The sequence below is a fragment of the Perca fluviatilis genome, chromosome 11, assembly GCF_010015445.1.
Source record: "Perca fluviatilis chromosome 11, GENO_Pfluv_1.0, whole genome shotgun sequence".
NCBI lineage: Eukaryota > Metazoa > Chordata > Actinopteri > Perciformes > Percidae > Perca > Perca fluviatilis.
The window spans coordinates 37,063,981-37,083,128 of record NC_053122.1 but is presented as its reverse complement, the minus strand read 5'-3'; the positions used below and the strand labels follow the sequence as shown (position 1 = coordinate 37,083,128).

At 40.1% G+C, this 19,148-nt stretch overlaps 1 protein-coding gene across 1 annotated transcript in view; it reads right to left on the bottom strand.

Annotated features, from left to right (window-relative positions):
- Positions 1 to 19,148, bottom strand: part of LOC120568208 (contactin-associated protein-like 4) — a 207,526-nt gene that overhangs the window by 4,315 nt on the left and 184,063 nt on the right. Inside the window, exons 20-23 of the mRNA XM_039815567.1 lie at positions 12,670 to 12,803; positions 8,791 to 8,878; positions 2,774 to 2,992; positions 935 to 1,006 (exon numbers count right to left, since the gene is read on the bottom strand). Coding sequence (XP_039671501.1) covers positions 935 to 1,006; positions 2,774 to 2,992; positions 8,791 to 8,878; positions 12,670 to 12,803 — 513 coding nt within the window. The remainder of the gene's footprint in view (positions 1 to 934; positions 1,007 to 2,773; positions 2,993 to 8,790; positions 8,879 to 12,669; positions 12,804 to 19,148) is intronic.

Sequence of the window (19,148 nt, the reverse complement as noted above, 5' to 3'; positions counted from 1 at the left end):
AAAAAGGTTCAATTTTAAATTTTGACCCAGAAAATCAAAATGTTGGATGGCCGATGGGAAGACAACACAAAGGTGAAGTACATTTTGATAATTGAAATGTTAAATCCAGGATGTTTACTTGTAATGGCGTATTTTTACACTGTGGTATTGCTACTTTGACGTAATAAAAATAAATTCTTTCACCACTGCTGACAACTACCAGAGCAGAACAGCAGAACATTCTTATCTGTGTGTGTGGAAAGCTGGCTGACACGCCAACTTTCTGCAAAAGAAATCTATCACAGGGGACTTTGGTCACAGGGCTTTGTGAAACTACTGGGATGATTTCTGCCTATCTCTGCCTCCCCTCCCCTTGGGATGGCAGCTCTTTTCGCCCTGCAGTTTGGTTTGTTCTACTAATCTAACTTTAAATGTACAGTGAACAGAATTGAACACATTTGGACCCGGCTGCACTCTTCTGTTCGGACACTTTTCATTCTCACATTTTCATTCTCAGAAAAGGTTTCATTTAATTGCAATCCCAAAATATGGCTGAAATCAATTTTGCACTATATTACTTTGGTTTGCATTTGAAGATAACAGAGCGAAAGCTTCTCAGCCAGCAAGTCATTTTAGCCGAAGTTTGATTAGATTAATTATTGGTCCTTTGTGCACTGAGACACAGAGTCACAGGAATTGAATGGACACTTTTAGAAGAATTTTGACTCTCTCACTTTTCTATCTAGATGCTTAAAGGAACCAATCAATTACTTTGAATCAAACTGGCTGGGCAGAAAAATTTAGCAAACACGTTTTACTTTGGATGGATTTTATTTTTGCCCATCACACCTTTGCTGGCTTTCAGCAGAATAAATTAAATATTGAGTGTGATCTCTGACAGTTAAGAGAAGTCCAATACAAACCCAGTAAAACAAGGTGAAAAGGTTCAGCATACCTCCAATCAGAGCAGAGTCAGTCCTGATGGCATTGACTAAAGGTTGACCTGAACCCACTGAACCAGACTGGTCTACAGCGGAGAAAGAAGACAGGTAGAAGAAATGAAAGGGAAGATGGAAGAGAAGAGAGATTGCACCAAGAGTTAGAAGAGGAGATGTGCAGAAGAACAGCAAAGCAGAAAGGATGTAAAGATGTGGAGAGAAAACATGAAAAGACAATAAGAGCATTCGAGTCAGAATAGAAAAAAGGGAAGAAATACAGAGACAACATCACAGTATCATCATTCAGAGCAGACGGGGAATACGGCAGCAGCTCTCCAAAGGACTCTATTAAGGGAACATGAAGCTGCATGCAAACCAGACACTGAGGAAAGACACTGGCAAATCCCCTCTGTGGTCCAAGTTAATTATCTCATCATGTGCATTGTCATGAGTCTCCTCAACAAGGTGTACATACTTAATGAGCCTATTACACAGTTGGAAATAGCAGCTCCTACCAAGAATAGATACACACACATAAACAAAAGGGAGAAAATGGCACATGTACTGTGGTGTAGGACTGGAAGAATGCCAGAACAATTACTTTCCACCAGTCTTCCCAATCCGTGCTGTAGTAGAGGCCAAAGGATACATTTTAAATTCCTTACAGGCTTATAAACCCAGAGCTGATCTCCTCTCACACTATGGAACCTAAAGACATCCAATGGACCTTTTTCACAGCAGACATGTTGACTTGTCATAGTAGGAAAAGCACAGCTGAAATTGATCACCTTAATGATGGCTCAATTCCATCAAGTGTCCTAGTGAGATATTTCAGTGAGTCAGCATGCACAATACCAGGACCTCTCCTAAGTGGAATGCAGCCATCAGTAATGGTTTAATACCAGGGCCTCTCCTAAGTGGAATGCAGCCATCATTAATGGTTTAATACCAGGGTCTCTCCTAAGTGGAATGCAGCCATCATTAATGGTTTAATACCAGGGTCTCTCCTAAGTGGAATGCAGCCATCATTAATGGTTTAATACCAGGACCTCTCCTAAGTGGAATGCAGCCATCAGTAATGGTTTAATACCAGGGTCTCTCCTAAGTGGAATGCAGCCATCAGTAATGGTTTAATACCAGGACCTCTCCTAAGTGGAATGCAGCCATCAGTAATGGTTTAATACCAGGGTCTCTCCTAAGTGGAATGCAGCCATCAGTAATGGTTTAATACCAGGACCTCTCCTAAGTGGAATGCAGCCATCGGTAATGGTTTTGAATACACCTGTGCTTTTCCTACTATGACATGTCAACACGTCTGCCGTGAAAAAGGTCAATAGTACATTTACTCGGCCCCACAATACTGCACGTTTGTCCAACACATTCTCACTCCCATCGCGTCAAAAAGCCTCTCTCCTTTAGCGTCATATTTAGATGCACTTGGTTGGTACTCTTGGCGTCACTTTTTGACGCTCTGGGTCGGGACGTACATTTAACTGACATGCGGCACAAGAATGAGACAGTTAGGTTTAGGAAAAGATGTTGGGTGGGGTTACAAAATGGATGTTTCAGTGACACGCGGAACAAGAATGGGACATGAATCCCGGTCTCTTGGGTGAAAGTCCTGTGTTGTTTGACCCATCCACCCCCCCCCCCAACCAACCTCCTTACGTCTTCCATACTCTTCTCTACTGTTGTCTCTCTTAATACTACATCATCTGACAGCGCCGTGGTCGAGCTGCTGCTCTGCCCGGTGCGCTGAGAGCCACTGACCAAGTGGTCAGTATTTTAGGAGTTGGGAGTGAGGACGGTTTGGTTTGTCCAGTAAAACTAAACCTAACCCCTCCCCCCCCCCCTACCTGACAGGTGGTGTGTGTTCACTGCTGCGTAGGGATTGGCTGACGCCGAGGAGCCGCAGTTGGACTGGACTAAAGGTCCGGTGATGATGACAGGGCTGGTGTCCGGGTGGAGCAGAGCAGCTTTCAGAGGGCTGATGGAGTTAAAGTGGACCACCGAGAGACAACCGGTGAAACCGAGAGACGCCAACCTGGCCATGTCTGGCTCCAAATCATCAGACTCTGGAGAGGGAAGAATGAGAATCTTGAAATAACAAACGGTTCCTGACCAGATGACTTATGTTTACAGTTTTTTCCAACTGCTTACACACGTTTTCAAAACTATATCTCCTTTTTTCAAAACTCTACACACAATTCCCAAAACTGCACACACAAAATGCAAAATGCCTCACATCTCCTTCAAAATGAAACACTGCATTCAAAATACCATAAACACATCTCAAAATGAAGCATTTGCATCAAATGGCAAACACTTTTTTCATAATAGTAAATATATGGATATACCATGTACACACTGTTGTTCTAAATCTAAAGCTCTTTTGTCTTTCATAGGCTATATCTACAATGTTCTAGAGAGAAAGTAGTCTGCTGAAAGTGGTTGAAAAGTGCACTGTAAAAAACAATGTAATGTTACAGTAAAACAGAAAATATGTATTGGGCAAAACATTACGTCTGTAAGAGTAGCCCAGTGTTGTATACAGTAGCATGAAACAAGAAAAAAAAAGTATAAACATATGTAAACCAAAGGTATCATTTTTAGAATAAAGTGTGTGTGTGTGTGTGTGTGTGTGTGTGTGTGTGTGTGTGTGTGTGTTGTGAGTGTTTGTGCGTGCTTGTGTGTGGGCGGGGGGGCAGAATTGCATGCACTTTGTGCACAACAAAGTCTGATTGATTTGTAATGCTAAAATAGTCATTAGATAGTTGCATGCAGTATGGACGCCACTGTAAAGCTACTCAAGATGGGCTTCTCTCCCTGATCTCATCAGAAATGGCTCTCCTTCCTCTTCTTCCCTCCTCCTCCTCCTCCTCCTCGCTGTTATCCCCTGTCTCTTCCTCCTACTCCCCTTACTCTCTGTCTATTGTTGGCATCCATTGTTCCAAACAGGTAATCTGACCTTTGGCCTCTGTATAGGCCTATACTAAAGCAATGATTGGTTAGTGTTCAGTTATGACATAATGTGTTTGCACATGTGAGGAGTGTGTGTGTGTGCCCTGGTAAATAAGTGTAGCATTTTGATTGGTTGTGTTTAGAAATGGATAGCAAGTCACTTCTTGTTAGATTTTTGTGTCTTAGGTAGAGAATTGTGTTTAATGTTTTGAAAAAAGTGTTTTATGCAATTGAAAACTGAGTGAAAGGCTGAGAAATAGCTTATGGTTTTGGAGATTTGCTGTGTAGTTTTGCACTTTGAGTGAGAGGTTTCAAAAATCGTGTGACATGAAAAGATTTTGTGTGTAAGCAGTTGGAAAAAACTGTAATAAAAATATGATTTGACCACCCTCAAATTGGAAATCATGACTTTTTGTTCCAAAAGCCACTACAAAACTGCTCTAGAAGAAGCATCCTTATAATATTTAGCCATTTACAGTACAGGCAAGAAAGAAATGCCTTTCTGAACAAAGAAATGACACTTTGAATGGGACTGCCTGTGTGTGCATCTGTATGTGTGCCATTGTATTAGCCCTCGAGACCGTGCCTCATTTGGCAAACATGGAACAAGTTTAAGCGGCACGTCATCGGCAGCAGCTGCTGCGTTTTGCAGTCCATTACACCGTGTAGAACTTGAGTGCGGAAGTCGAAAGAAAACCTGAAGACTTGAAGCCCAAAAATATGTTGCAGCACTTAACTTTAAGTCCCCCTATTTTGCATTTACATGCAGTATATTAACATTTAAAACACACTATAATGCAGCTGTGGGCAGATATTAGTGTTTATTAATGTATTTGTCAACTATAACTTCTCCTGTGTGCACCCATACTGTTAGTGGAGGCTGAGGCACACTTATAATAATGTATAAGATGTCTTAAAACACATAAAAATGTCCTTAATTCAGCATTCAACTGCATTACAGTGTGTTGTAAATGCTAAATAGGGGAAATAAAGTAGTTTCTATGTTTTTCCAGAATCAGGTGACAAATAGGCTTATTCGCCTTCTTTTTTTTTTCTTATTTGCTTTCTTGCCGAGAGGTAGATGAGAAGATTACTAATGCTATTACTTTAGCTTAACACAAAGATTGGAAACAGAGGCTGTAGTCTCTAAACCAGTGGGGGGAGTCGATCAATACAAATCATGGCATACACTGACAGGGTCTTTGACTTCCCTGTTATCAGAGCAGCACAATCGTGGCAGCACATTGACTCTAATGATTAGCACACACATACACACACACACACACACACACACACACACACACACACACACACACACACACACACACACACACACACACACACACACACACACACACACACACACACACACACACCCTCATTACAGCAGACAATAATTCAGCTTCCAGTCTGCAGCTATCACTCCTTGAGACTGATGTGCGCTCTCCCCCCTATCTGTCCATTTGATGGACTTCAATCTCTCCATCATTCACCTCCGCTCCTCCACAGCACTATAAACAGCAGCTGTGAAAGGCGACATTTCCCGTCGTGAGCAGCTGCATCAGTGTCTGTTCACATGACGGAGAGGTGACTGTGTTTTTTTACCGGGACACATCTGCATGTTGATGAGAGCAACAGGAAACATTCCTGCAGCCTCTACGCTTCTTTCAGCAGACACACTCCTTACTCCCCCTCCCCTCCCCCCCCGCCCTGTGTTCCTTCTGGGTCCATTAGTTAAGCTGATGGATGACAGGGTTGGCAGGAAACGACAGAAAATCCACTTTCCTGCTGCTTTTCCGATCCTGATCTGACTCTTGGCCTCCTCTGGTTTGACAGAAGGGAGGACCGGTCACATACTGACATGACGGGGTTAAAACACACTGGAGCTTTACATCCAAAAGAACATAAGATCTTGGAGGATCTGAATTAGTTACTCCCTAAGATATGTGGCGTGCATGTTTGCTCTGACACATGGATTTTGTAGTCCATCCAAAGGAGAATAAATAGTTGAAAGCAATACAGAATTCCTGACAGCCTTACTGCAATATATTCCATTATGTTTTATATTTGGATTGTAATCTGTTTCTCTTTAACTAAAGATATTTGCAGCATACATTGATTCAGAAAAAGGTAGAAATAGGTCAATAAATCATTTTAATTACTTTGCTGTTATTGGAATAAATAACACTTAAAAAAATCTTTTTTAGAAAATATCTCAACATAAATCTCACACAAAACTGAAAAAAAGCTGTTACTGCAATTTTGTTAATTTCACAGGAAAAAACACTTATTATTAGACGAGGAGCCTAGGATAAAAACAATGAAGTTACTGTCTGTGTCTGACCTGGGCTGGCACATGTTCACGTTAAAAAGCGTGTGCGCGCACAAGCACTACGGTCACACGCAAAATCTGGTCACCCTAAGTAAAGGGCCACTTGAATAAAACCGAGCACAGAAATCATAAACAAATCAGAACACTTTTAGATACATTTTGTATCCGTGCCAAATCAATCATTCTCTTATGGTCATTATTTGATATTACTTGATGCATGCCTCAGATTAAAGTTATTTCTTTTATCAGAGAGGTGTGACTGCAGCATCCGACCTCTCAGCCCCTGGTGTTATTAACATCTTATATATCTGTCCATCTCTGATGGAGCTTCTTAAAGGTGGACCTTGTGTGGGAATTTCTCCCATCAGATTGAGATCATATATCACAATCAACTTTCTCGCACCACGCAGTTCAAAGTAGGTATCACAGCTACGGTAGCCTTCACGCTTCAAAAAGCCGATCTCTTGCTCTTTTCAATCTCCTTTTTCTGGGCGAAGAAGAAGAAGACTCCTGTTCCTGAAATTCTGATTTTGAATACGTGTGGTCCTCCATGTTTCTACGATACCCATTAGCAGCATTAGCAGCTCCTGAGAGTTTATCATGTGACAGAGAAAACGTGAAAGGTGGAGCAGTATGTCCTGTATGTCTCTTACCGGCTAACGTATTTCAAGATGGAGCATGAATATGGAGCGTTTACCCCAGTTCATGCAAACGCTAATGTAAAATTTCAAGCCAAAAGGAATACTTGGAATTGATGGTGGTGGTAAATATTCATGAAAAAGGACAAGTTGGTGAACGGGCAACACAGATTTAGAGAATGAACAACTAAACATGTTACACACTGGGCCTTTAAAGAGAACATGAATAAGTCATGATGGAGCCAGTTACTGTCTCTCACCAACTCTTTTACAGATCCAGGACTACACACACAGGAGATGTGGTCTAACCCTTCCAGAGGCCCAGACTCAACATCTGTGCATGGGATTTACAGGAAAGCATACTCCTGCTTTAACTTGACCCTGCACTCATTTACTTATGCTAAACATATCGAGCCAAGAAATCTAGACCACCCTAGCGGCAGCAAATGTAATTTGCAGCCAGGGTCGTCTAGCAACTCTCCGCTGGCTTGCGAGCTGGAAAAACCAAACTCTGGCCGGGCCAATCACATCGTGTATAGAGTCGGTGGGCGGGCTTAACATAATGACGGCAAAGTTGCGACGATTCCGCGTGAATTCCCCGCTACTTGAAAACGAAGATGGCTGCTGCTGCTGGCTAACAGCGGTCTTTGGAATCGGCTTTGACTGCGACTCTGGAAGACTTGGAGTTCAGCTTTTCTTTGAGAAAAGACCAAAGAACGGCACTGAAGTCATTCTTAAAAAAGGAAGATGTGTTGGGAGTTTTGCCGACCGGATACGGCAAAAGTTGAATCTATCAACTAGCGTTGCTCTGGTTGGTTGTAGCGCTATCCTACTGCGTGCAGAGGGGATTTGAAAGACATCCGTTTATCCCGCCCCTCGGATTGAGCCCTACCAATGGTGAGTTCCCAGACCCAACATCTGGATGTGGGTCTGGCTTGTCAGGCTAAAACATATCCATACTTGCTAAAGCTTGTAGAAGGTGTCCAATAATGTTTCTCTTTTATTTTTTAATCATCTCTCCTAGTTAGTATAGAGAGCGAAAGGTGCCACACATGATATTTACAACAACTAATCAACTATGCATCATGGTTTTCTAGATTTCTTTTGACAGTGAACTTGAAACCAGCATAATTGGAGCAAAGTATGAATGTTATGTCATGAGATTTTTGTCTGGATTTGCAGATTATTATTTTGCATTATTGATTTATAAGATTTTCACCCATTTAAAAAACATATCAACACTGATAAATGAATGGATTTCTTTCAATATAAACTCAACAACAATGTTACTGTATAGTGTTCATTAACTAAAAACTATTAACATGGCAGAGGCACTTACATTCTGGACATACCAGAAAATTAATGATTCTGAACACAACTTTTGTCACAAGTAGAAAATGTACTTAATTAACTTATACAAGCTACCATGTCTGCTTTAGCCATAGAAGTAGCAACAACACACTTATATCATTGGTAGTATGTTTTGTAGCTGGCTATCCTTATAATATTTAGGAATTTACAGTACAGGCAAGAAAGAAATGCCTTTCTAAACAAAGAAATGCCACTTTGAATTTGATCCCGATATTTCATCTTTTTTCTCTCTCTTAGCAGTTTACTGTGTGGTCCAGTTTAGATTAGACATAACAGAAGGAGCTAAACTTCAGTGTCTGCAGCGCTTGGAACTGCTCTGCTCAGACTGTGAACTCTTCTGAAATGAAATATAAACATAATGCAATGCTAAACTTCATGCCAAAGCAGGTCTTACATTTTGCTGTAGACTTCTTTTTCAGATAACAATGAATCATATTTAATATCCATTTGGTGCTGAAACTGTGCATCAGATGAGGTCAAACATCTTAAAGCTGTTAATTAGATGAGTGTAGGTCCGAGTGCTCTCTAAATAGCAAGGCCTTGTCTCTGCTTTTACTGCCTCCTCACTTACCGTGCACTCTGCCCAACACCAACGTCTTGATGGCGCTGAATTCTCCGTCAGATGTCAGGTTGAAGTCTTCTCTGGCGTTTTGGTCGATCTGTAAGAGGAGAATTTTTTAGTTGAATTTGCGTTTGAAAATGTCTAACTTTGGAGACTCCTAGCAGTAGATATCTTTTATGCAAATATTACATTTTGGCCTGAGGATGCCAGGATGGGGGTTCAACCTGTATATGTGCTAGAAATATTTAGACTTATGTTTTGGGGACCAAAACACACCCAGTGCAACGTAAACAGTTGTTGAGATATATTTCTCCAGACTAAACTGTCACCTTCTGCCTTTAGAGTATGTTTCCAGAGATATAATAATTATATAAGAACATGATAATTCAGTATGATATAAACTGATAACATGAGATGCACCTTACATTTCACTGGAGCCTCACCCATGCAAGGCCAGGTCAGCTTGTATTTCCTGTTAGGGGGTTGATAATTATACAGACATCCAGGCTGTTGCCTGTTAAACTCATATATCACCTGGGGCTGTTGTTAACAAGATAAGACATTCAGAAGATAAAGATGCTGCCCTGCCGTAGCTGCATCCAGGACGGTGAAGTGCTGATGGGGGCTTTATCATAGAGATGAATATCACAATATTGCACCAGAGTACACGCTTGCAGTCGATGGGACTGCCTGTGTGTGCATCTGTATGTGTGCCATTGTATTGGCCCTTGAGACCGTGCCTCATTTGGCAAACATGGAACAAGGTTAAGCAGCACATCATCGGCAGCAGCTGCTGCGTTTTGCAGTCCATTACACCGTGTAGAACTTGAGTGCGTAAGTCGAAAGAAAACCTGAAGACTTGAAGCGCAAAAAGATGTTGCAGCACTTAACTTTAAAGGACAATTCCGGCGCAGAATGAACCTAGGGGTTAATAAGACATGGGTACCGAGTCAACCGTTCTCTGGGATATGTTTTCATGCTAATCGTATCATCGCATGTGACCAGTTTTATCACAAACAGCTTATTAGCTTATAAAGCTAGTTGGGGCATGTTAAAGTAAAAAGAAATCTCTATTTCTACACCACTAATGAGGCTTGAAATAGCACCACACTTCCACGGTAGCATAATTAGGGTCCCTACAGGTAAACTGAAGCATTGAGAACTTTGTAAGCGTACAGACAGTTTAGTAAAAAGATAGTTTATATAGACAGTACCATACGGTGTACAGGCAGGCACCATCTTGGTAAAACAGTCATGACATAGGGCCGTGCTTGAACTATTTTATTGGTTACTGGTTACACGGCGTTCGTCGTTCGCCGGAATTGTCCTTTAAGTGCCCCTATTTAGCATTTACAGTATATGCAGTATATTAACATTTAATACACACTATAATGTAGCTGTGGGCAGATATTAGTGTTTATTAATATATTTGTATATATAACTTCTCCTGTGTGCATACATACTGTTAGTGGAGGCTGAGGCACACTTATAATAATTTATAAGATGTCTTAAAATGCATAAAAATGTCCTTATTTCAGCATTCAACTGCATTACAGTGTGTTGTAAATGCTAAATAGGGCAGCTTAAAGTAAAGTGTTACCAAAGTGGCTGTTGCAGGCCATTACGATGCTACTCTGCGGCTGGTGTAGGCAGATATTTTGATAAAAAATAAGTGTATTGGCCCAGTCAGACATGACTGAAACATGTAGTTACAAGGCGTTAGACTGGTCTCATGCTGACAGAAAACATTTCCCATTCGAGAAATAGGCAGTAGGCAGTACTGCAATAAGCAGACACATCTCTATAGTCCATCCCAGAGATCCTATGAAATGTCCTTCAACCTGCATTGAGTAATATTTTTGATATCTCAACTGAATGAATTGACTCTGTGTAATGTGAAACCAAGATGACTGAGAATTAACATCCAACTCTGCAGCTTTACAGAGATTTTAAAGGTTCCGTATTGTAAAAAGTGAGATTTCCATGTCTTTTATATTATAAAGCAGGTCAAAGTGCTGTATAAATACTGTGAAAGTATCAAAACGCTCAATCCACAGAGAAATGCACACAGCCAGGATTCAGAAAATGTGCCTTTAACCCTCCTGTTGTCCTGGGGTCAAATTTGACCCGTTTTCAAAGTTTCTACATCAGAAATTTGGGAATTCTGGGAGCCCAGGTAGCTCAGTTGGTAGAGTGGGCGCCCATATATAGAGGTTTAATCCTTGAAGCAGTGGGCCCGGGTTTGACTCCACCCTGCGGTGCTTTGCTGCATATCATTCCCCTCTCTCTCCCCTTTCATGGCTTCAGCTGTCCTGTCAAAAATAAAGGCCTAAAATGCCCAAAACATAATCTAAAAAAAATGTTTGCCCAAAAATAACATGCGTTGTTCCATACAACGCTCTTCTCGAGTAAAATGAAGGGTCAGATCACTACTTTCATAGAATTTGGGGTGTTTTATAAAATTTTATAGCATTTGAAAAAACAATGAAATGGTTTCTAAACAGTATCCTGAATAAACTTTGACAGTTATTATCCACTCAACTGTAACTATTTGTCGAAATAATTCACAATTTCACCTTCTTCTTTTTTTAATTCAAAAATGAGGTATAATTTCATATAAATGAGGTTCATTCACCATGAATTACATTTCTTTTGTAAAACTAGTGGTAATAAGTTGATGATAGTGGTGAATCTGGTGGTAGTGAAAAAAGTGCAGGAAAAGCAACAAAAAAAGAGTTACAAACCTCAAAAAAAGAATAATTGTTGTTATTAATGTAATAATTGGTTGTGATGTCACAACTATACTAGGCTATACAGTATATAGAGAGTGCCACTACAGTGCCGTTACATGCTGAGAGCTCATGCTCAGAGCAGACTGGGCTTTTTTATTCTGGGAGTAGGGCTTAAAGACACAGGCACTAAAACAGAGTATTTCAGACAGAGGGTGAATACAGTTATATTCAGGCAGGCAGTATGAGCAAAATTATGTGTTTTTGGAACATAATGCATTTTAACATGTTAACCTGAAAATTAGCATAATATGTCCCATTTAGGTGTCTTTTAGCTCATTGTTTTGCCTTTAAAGCACATTTAATGTATGGTTGAGTCTCATGGTTCTCCCCAGCCTCCGCATATAACACAGTAGCTGGCTGTTTCCTCAAATTAGCTCAGACAATTCAAGTTGATGCTTCCTGGCCAGCACCAGACAGCGGACAGACAAAGTTAGTGTGCAGCTGGTGAAGAAAGAGGAACATGTTGAACAGCAGGAGACCAAAGCGAAGCAAGGAGGAGAGTAAATATTGGACTAATATTGGTCAGATGTCCAGAAACAAGACCCCAAAGGGATTTTCTTGCGGCTCTGTGTCTGCTGGATGTGTGCGTAGCCTACTGTTTGGTTTGCTAAGGTGTTTCGCATTGCTAGACCTTCCTCCACAGCGCTGTGGAGGAAGGTCTGGCTGGTCCACACAGCATTCTGGGATGGGAGAAAAACATGCTCCAGTTTATTGCCATTTCTTTAAAGCAATCATAATGGTCTTGGGCGGTGCTAAGCGCCAAACAGAGCCATGGTGCCTCTGAAAATAGTCTTGGGAAGGAACTTGTTTTGGTGGAACGTGTACGTTCAAAAGTAGTTTTAGTCGTGCAACAGAAAACGTGGAGTGGACAGATAGTCTAGCTAGCTGTCTGGATTTACCCTGCAGAGATCTGAGGAGCAGTTAACCATAGTCCTCACAAATCCACCGGAGGTTAGAACGCCAACACAAAGAAAGAGGAAGATGACGGACATCCGGACGAAGAGAGTGAAACTTCTGGAAAGAATCCCAGAAGTGAAACGTCGTGGATGTAGACTAAGGTGTTAGCTACAAGGACTGGATGAAGGGATGAGGTTACCTGCACAGACACAGAGTCCGTCAGTCTCCTGATGGTAACAGTGTGCAGTTGTCCGTTGGCCAGGCTCTTCACTCTGCTCCTCAACACTTCAGCGTCTCGGCTGCCGTCCAGCTTGTATCTCACCTCCAGCACATCTTCACACACACACACACACACACACACACACACACACACACACACACACACACACACACACACACACACACACACACATCAAACCATGGGCTTACGTTTTAGATCTCACAAAAAAGTTCACCTTCAGAGCTATACACCTAAAATATTAGCATTTCAAACGTTAGTTCTAAGTGAAGTTTTATTTTTTCTAAAATGTTGGCCTCATCATGTCCTGTAATCTTTAAATCTTTCTAACAGGGTAAAAATATATTTACAGTTTTTTTTTATTGCTAGACGACAGTGGGCAGTGAACAAATACTGTATATACAGTATAAAGGGAATGCTCCTAAAGCCTTTTTTGGAAATAAAGAAACACCAAATAAGAATTAACAGTTATACATTGTACCGTTTGAGAGAAACAGTGAACAGGTAAAAGAGCAGAGATACCAAGATGTCCAGGTCAGGTGTCTGAGGTTACATACACAGCTATAAAAAATGTGAAAAACACTTCCTTTACTATAGTAAAACTGCTCACTTTTCACAAAGTAATGGAGGTGTAAGAGAAAGCATCCAATTTGTTGATAAAAAAACCCTGTAACACTATTAGGTACCTTTAGTTTGTAACATTTCCAGGAATTACATAAATTACTGCAGACAATATATATATATATATAATATATATATATATATATATATATATATATATATATATATATATATATATTTACTGTAGGTAAGCAAACCTCAAAACTTGTATAAAATAATAATAATGTTTTGGGAGTGTGTGTTGGGGGAGGAGAGGGGGTAAACATTAACACATTTCAAACTAGAGATGAGTCAAGTTATTGGTTGCATTGGAAGCAGGACGTTATACATCCTATTACAGTGATGATAACATAAAATTAGACAATGCACAGGCAATTTATTGATATCCCTGTAGTTGTGGTCTTGATCGGTCTTGAAATAAAATCCAGAGTCCTCTTCATCTGAGACTGAGACGGCATGAAGTAAAATTGCGATCGATACCAAGACGAGACAGAGACCTTGAAAAAGTGGTTTCGAGACCGGTCTTAAAGGAGAATTCTGGTCGATTTCAACCCGTAGGTCTGTTGTTTGTAAATCTGGAGTGCTGTCAGTAGCGAGAAAAAGGAAAATAATCAGTGTTGCCTACACTGTGTTATCCTCCTGCTAGCGTTAGCACCCAGGCGACTAAAACGGGGCAGGTTTTAAATTTAGGGGCCGTCTACAAACTACAACACCGAAAAGAGATACAACAAAAATATTTATTAATTCAATTATTAAATAATGTAGTGTCTCCAAACTTACCTCAACTATAACTGCTAGTTGTACTACAGCGCTTACTTAAAAAAAAATTTGAAAATATTTTTGAATCTCTGAAGTATTATCATCCTATTGTATCTGACCATTCTATATAACTTGTATTTAAGCTTTACCTGAACATTTATGACTGGTACCTAAGATTCGACAGGAGAACTCAGATGCACTTTACCCTACTTTCAGAGGACACCTCGCTGGAAACATCTGGAATGTGTTATCAGTGGGGCCCCCAAGATAGAAATGTCTTTGTTGAAAATAAGGCCAGTTGGCTTGTAGGCATTGGTCAATTATTGATCCCACACAATTTATGAAGTCTAGATATGTGTCCTTTACACAAAGAACCTCAGAGTGACTATTGGAGAATTGGGAAACTGTCGCTCTCCAGCTCTGCAGAGCTTGTAAATTGATGCTGAATTCTTTGATGTAAATAAACCTTTATAATCAAGGACGGTGTTGGCGGATTCCTCTCCACACAGCATTACACCATTGCTATAAAATACACCACATCTCTTTTCTGTGTTTTTAGTTTGTAGACAGTCCCTAAGTCTTGCCGTCTCAACACACACTAAACAGAGGTATGAATTAGCACAACTTTTATGCATTTCTTTCACATCTACTGCAGTCAGATTCACTGTGTTCACTCGGAAGGAATCCCTTCACATGAGTAGGCACTTGTAATGACATCTCCAACATGTTAAGAGGCTAAAAGCACATTTAAAACTTGCCCGGTTTCAATCTCCAGGGCTCAGTTTTTCAAAATATGTAATCTGGATCAAATTGATCCGGGTTTGGAAATCCCATGTTTTGCTATCCAGGATCACCTGATCCATCTTATTTTTTGCCAGTTTAGCAAGGAATATTGGATTACATAACTGTGATCCAAATACCAAATTTCAGGATTACCAAATCCTGTTTACCAGAGCCTTAAATGGAACCAACAGTGTAGCCTATAGGCTCAGCAAAGAACAACAGGTAGGCAAAATATCGGTGGCCACAAATAGCCATTGTTTGTTTTAATTTTAAGAAATGGAAACACTCTAATAAACAGAAACATTTTACATTCATTATTTGTTATAATGTTAAATAACAAAACAAAAGCAATACTATCCAATAGTCCATATCTCATTAGATGTGACATGCTTCATATATGCTTTAAATATGAAGAAATGTATATATCATCAGTAAACCTTTATTTTATGATCATTCACATAAAAAAAAATAAACTCTCTCATTTTATTTGGTTCGAAAAATCACAACTGAATCCACCCTTCTGATGGGATCAGGATAATCCTGTTTTTAGGATCAAATAGATTCCAAACCAAGTTCAAAGTTTTGAAAAACCCAAAGGCCAGGATTGATCCAGATCAAATGTAAAATGGGATTACATGATCTGATTTTAGTTCAGAATCCCTCTTTTGCTTTTGAAAAACCCATTTCCAAGATTTGATCCAATCCGTGATCAGAAATCTCACTGGATTACTTTTGAAAAACTGGGCCCTGGGTGCTAACGCTAGCAGGAGGATAACGCGATGTAGGCAACACCGATTTTTACAATTTTTCTTGCTACTGACAGCACTCCAAATTTACAAACAACAGAGCTACATGTTGAAATCGACCGGAATTCTCCTTTAAGACCAATGCTGATCTCGAGTACTACAACACTGGCATACTACACACTATATTAGTGTAAAAAAGCATAACAAAGTTGTATGTGAAGGACTAATGAGTTATTGTAGGAGGACCTCCAGCTACCAGCTTAAGCTCTTATAACACATTTATTGTTGAAAATACACGTTAGTAGTAGAGTAGAGAGGTTGTGTTTGGGCTGAGGAGGTGTAAGTGAAGTCGAGGGTAAAAATAAATGAGCCATCTCAGGGGCAAACAAGAGAAAGCTCTCAGGGATTTAATTGGAAACTTCAGTTTAAGTGCATTTAACTGAAGACTCCACTGTCAGCATGAAAACCTTTAATGCCCTTGCTGTCCATCAGCTTTCTCTGAGTCATTAACAACAGAAAGAACCCATTTACATCTAATCTGGCAGCAAAGTGCCAATACTGTGACTCCTGGATGATGAAAATGTCATTTTAAATTCAAAGTGCCTCCTACTACTCCTAAAACTCACAACATAATTATTTTACACAAAAGTTAATAAGACTCAAGCAAGTCTTCTTCTGTTTCCTTCAGCAGAACACTGACCTGCCACCCATTAGCAGCCCACCACACTTTTATTCCCCCCCAGCATCACTCATCAGGTCTCAGTGATGAGACCAGCGAACACATTCTCTTCAGCCTGAGACAAAAAAACATAATAGCCGGCCCGGCTGGACAGATTAAAAGGCAGTAGAGGCTGACGGGGTGTGAATCCAGACAGAGGAAAGATCTGACACATCTTGATCTGGTAAAGCTGCAGAGCACAACAGAGGAGGAGGAGGAGGAGGAGAGAGGGAGGAAGAAGGACAGGAGGAGAGGACGATATCAGGAGAAAATGATAGGACTCAGAGGGGAAGCGAGGTGAGATGAGCGGCTGGGAGGAGATAGGAACAGAGAAAAGTAATTGAAAAAAGTTCAGGGAGGAAGACAAAGAGCCGGAAAAGAAACTCTCTTCAATAAGACAGTCTTTAAGACAGGATTTGGTCAATGACAACCTTGAAGCTGTATGGATTGATATTTTACTTCCAAAAAGCAAACCAATATTGTTTGGTGTTGTTTATAGGCCTCCAAATCAGAATGACTTCATCCAATCCTTGGAAAGCGTATTTGCAGGTTGCCAGGATTTTTTACACCGGGAAGTCATCTTAATGGCAGATAATAATATTGATGTTTTTAATATAGAAGGGCCAATGTTCAATGGCTTTTGTGATTTCCTGAAAATGCATGGTCTAACCCAATTAATTAATGCTCCAACCAGAATAACGGAACATAGCCAAACTGCTATTGACCATATCATGGTATCTGACACATGTAAAATCCTACAAAGTGGTGTCATTGTGTATGGAATTAGTGACCATTTTTTAACTTACTGTACCAGGAAAGTTAAGAGGGCTCAGATTAAATGTCATAAATCTGTGAAGAGTAGAAGTTTAAAAGGGTACGATGTCAACCAATTTCAGAACATACTAAATAATATTAACTGGTTGGAAATTACCAACATATGTGACGTTGATATAGCATGGGATCGCTTTCAATCTATTTTCTTGGAAGTACTTGACAAGATAGCTCCATTAAAAGAGACCAGGATTAAACAGAGATCTCAACTTTGGATAAACAATGATATCATGGACACTATTTACTTGAGGAATACAATTTTAAGTGAGTTTAAAAAAACAAAACTGCCAGCGCTTTTTAATGAATATAAAATACTTAGAAATAAGGTACAGCGAATGGTGGATAAGGCGAAAAAGGACTTTTTTATGTCTAAAATTGAGGAGCATAAAAAGGATCCCAAGAAATTGTGGGCAACTCTTAGGCCTTTGGGAACGAAAGAGAACCCTAAGCAAAAACCAGGTAAAATCGGCCTAGATATTAATGGGTCCATATTGTATGATAAAAAATTGGTCGCAGATACTTTTAATAATTTCTTCACAACAATTGCAAAAAATCTGGTGCAGAAGCTTCCATCTACTTCGGGTGTTTTTAGTGATCCACAGAGGGTACATAAGTTTTATGAAGAAAAGGGAGTTCGGCCAAACACGTTTTTTTTCAAACAAGTAACAGAGGAGCTAGTACTTGAAAAACTTAAAGGCCTGAATCCTTCTAAGGCTACTGGTCTTGACAACTGCGCTCCCAGATTTCTAAGAGATGCTGCTGAAAAAATCACTCCTGTCATAACCTATCTTATTAATTTATCCATTGAAAAAAACCATTTTCCAAATAAATTTAAGGTGGCAAGAGTGATACCTTTATATAAAAAGGGGCCTAAATCTGATCCTGGAAATTTCCGCCCTGTATCTATCCTGAGTTCAATATCAAAAATTGTTGAAAGGATAATTTATGATCAAATAGACAGTTATCTAGCAGAGCAGAACCTTTTATTTGACTTTCAATCAGGCTTTAGAAAAGCCCATTCCACTGATACCTGTCTGCTTTACCTTTCAGATTTTATTAGGAAAGAGGTAGATAAGGGGAACTTTTGTGGCATGGTGTTAATGGACCTTCAAAAAGCCTTTGATACGGTTCACTATGATATCCTTTTAAACAAACTTAAAGCTCTGGGATTTTCTTGTACTTCTCTGCAGTGGGTGAGGTCATACCTGGTTGGCAGAGAACAGGTGGTAGATGTGGAAGGGACTTTGTCCTCACCACTTAAATTAACGTGTGGTGTTCCCCAGGGGAGCATTTTGGGTCCTCTCTTTTTTCTGTTATATGTTAATGATATGTCGTCTGCTATAACTTGTAATTTATTTTTATTTGCAGATGACTCAGCTATTTTAGTCTCTCATAAAGAGAAATCAGAGGTGGAAAGGTTGCTTAGTTTAGAGCTCCTTAACCTCAGTGTTTGGTTAACAGACAACAAGCTATCTCTCCATCTGGGCAAAACAGAGTCGATTCTTTTTGGGTCCAGAGTTAAACTGAAAAAGTCTATGGGGTTTAGGGTAGTAGTAGATGATGTTGAAATTACGGCCAAGGAAGCGGTCACTTACTTAGGCTGTATACTGGATAACAAACTATCAGGGGAGTTTATGGCCCGAAAAGTTATCTCAAAGGTAAGCCAAAGGACTAAGTTCCTGGCAAGAATATCCAGCCTCTTAGATAGTAACACCTTGAAAATCGTGGCTGATGCCCTTGTTCAATGCCATCTCGACTATGCCTGTACATCTTGGTATACAGGCATTACTACAACCTCAAAGACAAGCTACAGATCTGTCAAAATAAACTGATCAGAGTGGTTCTTAAACTCCATCCTAGAACTCATCTTCTCCCTGACCATTTCTCCAGTCTTAGGTGGCTCAGAGTGGAGGAGAGAGTCTCTCAACTTAAACTGTGTTTAGTATATAAGATAAGAAATAACCTGGCACCCAAGTATTTAT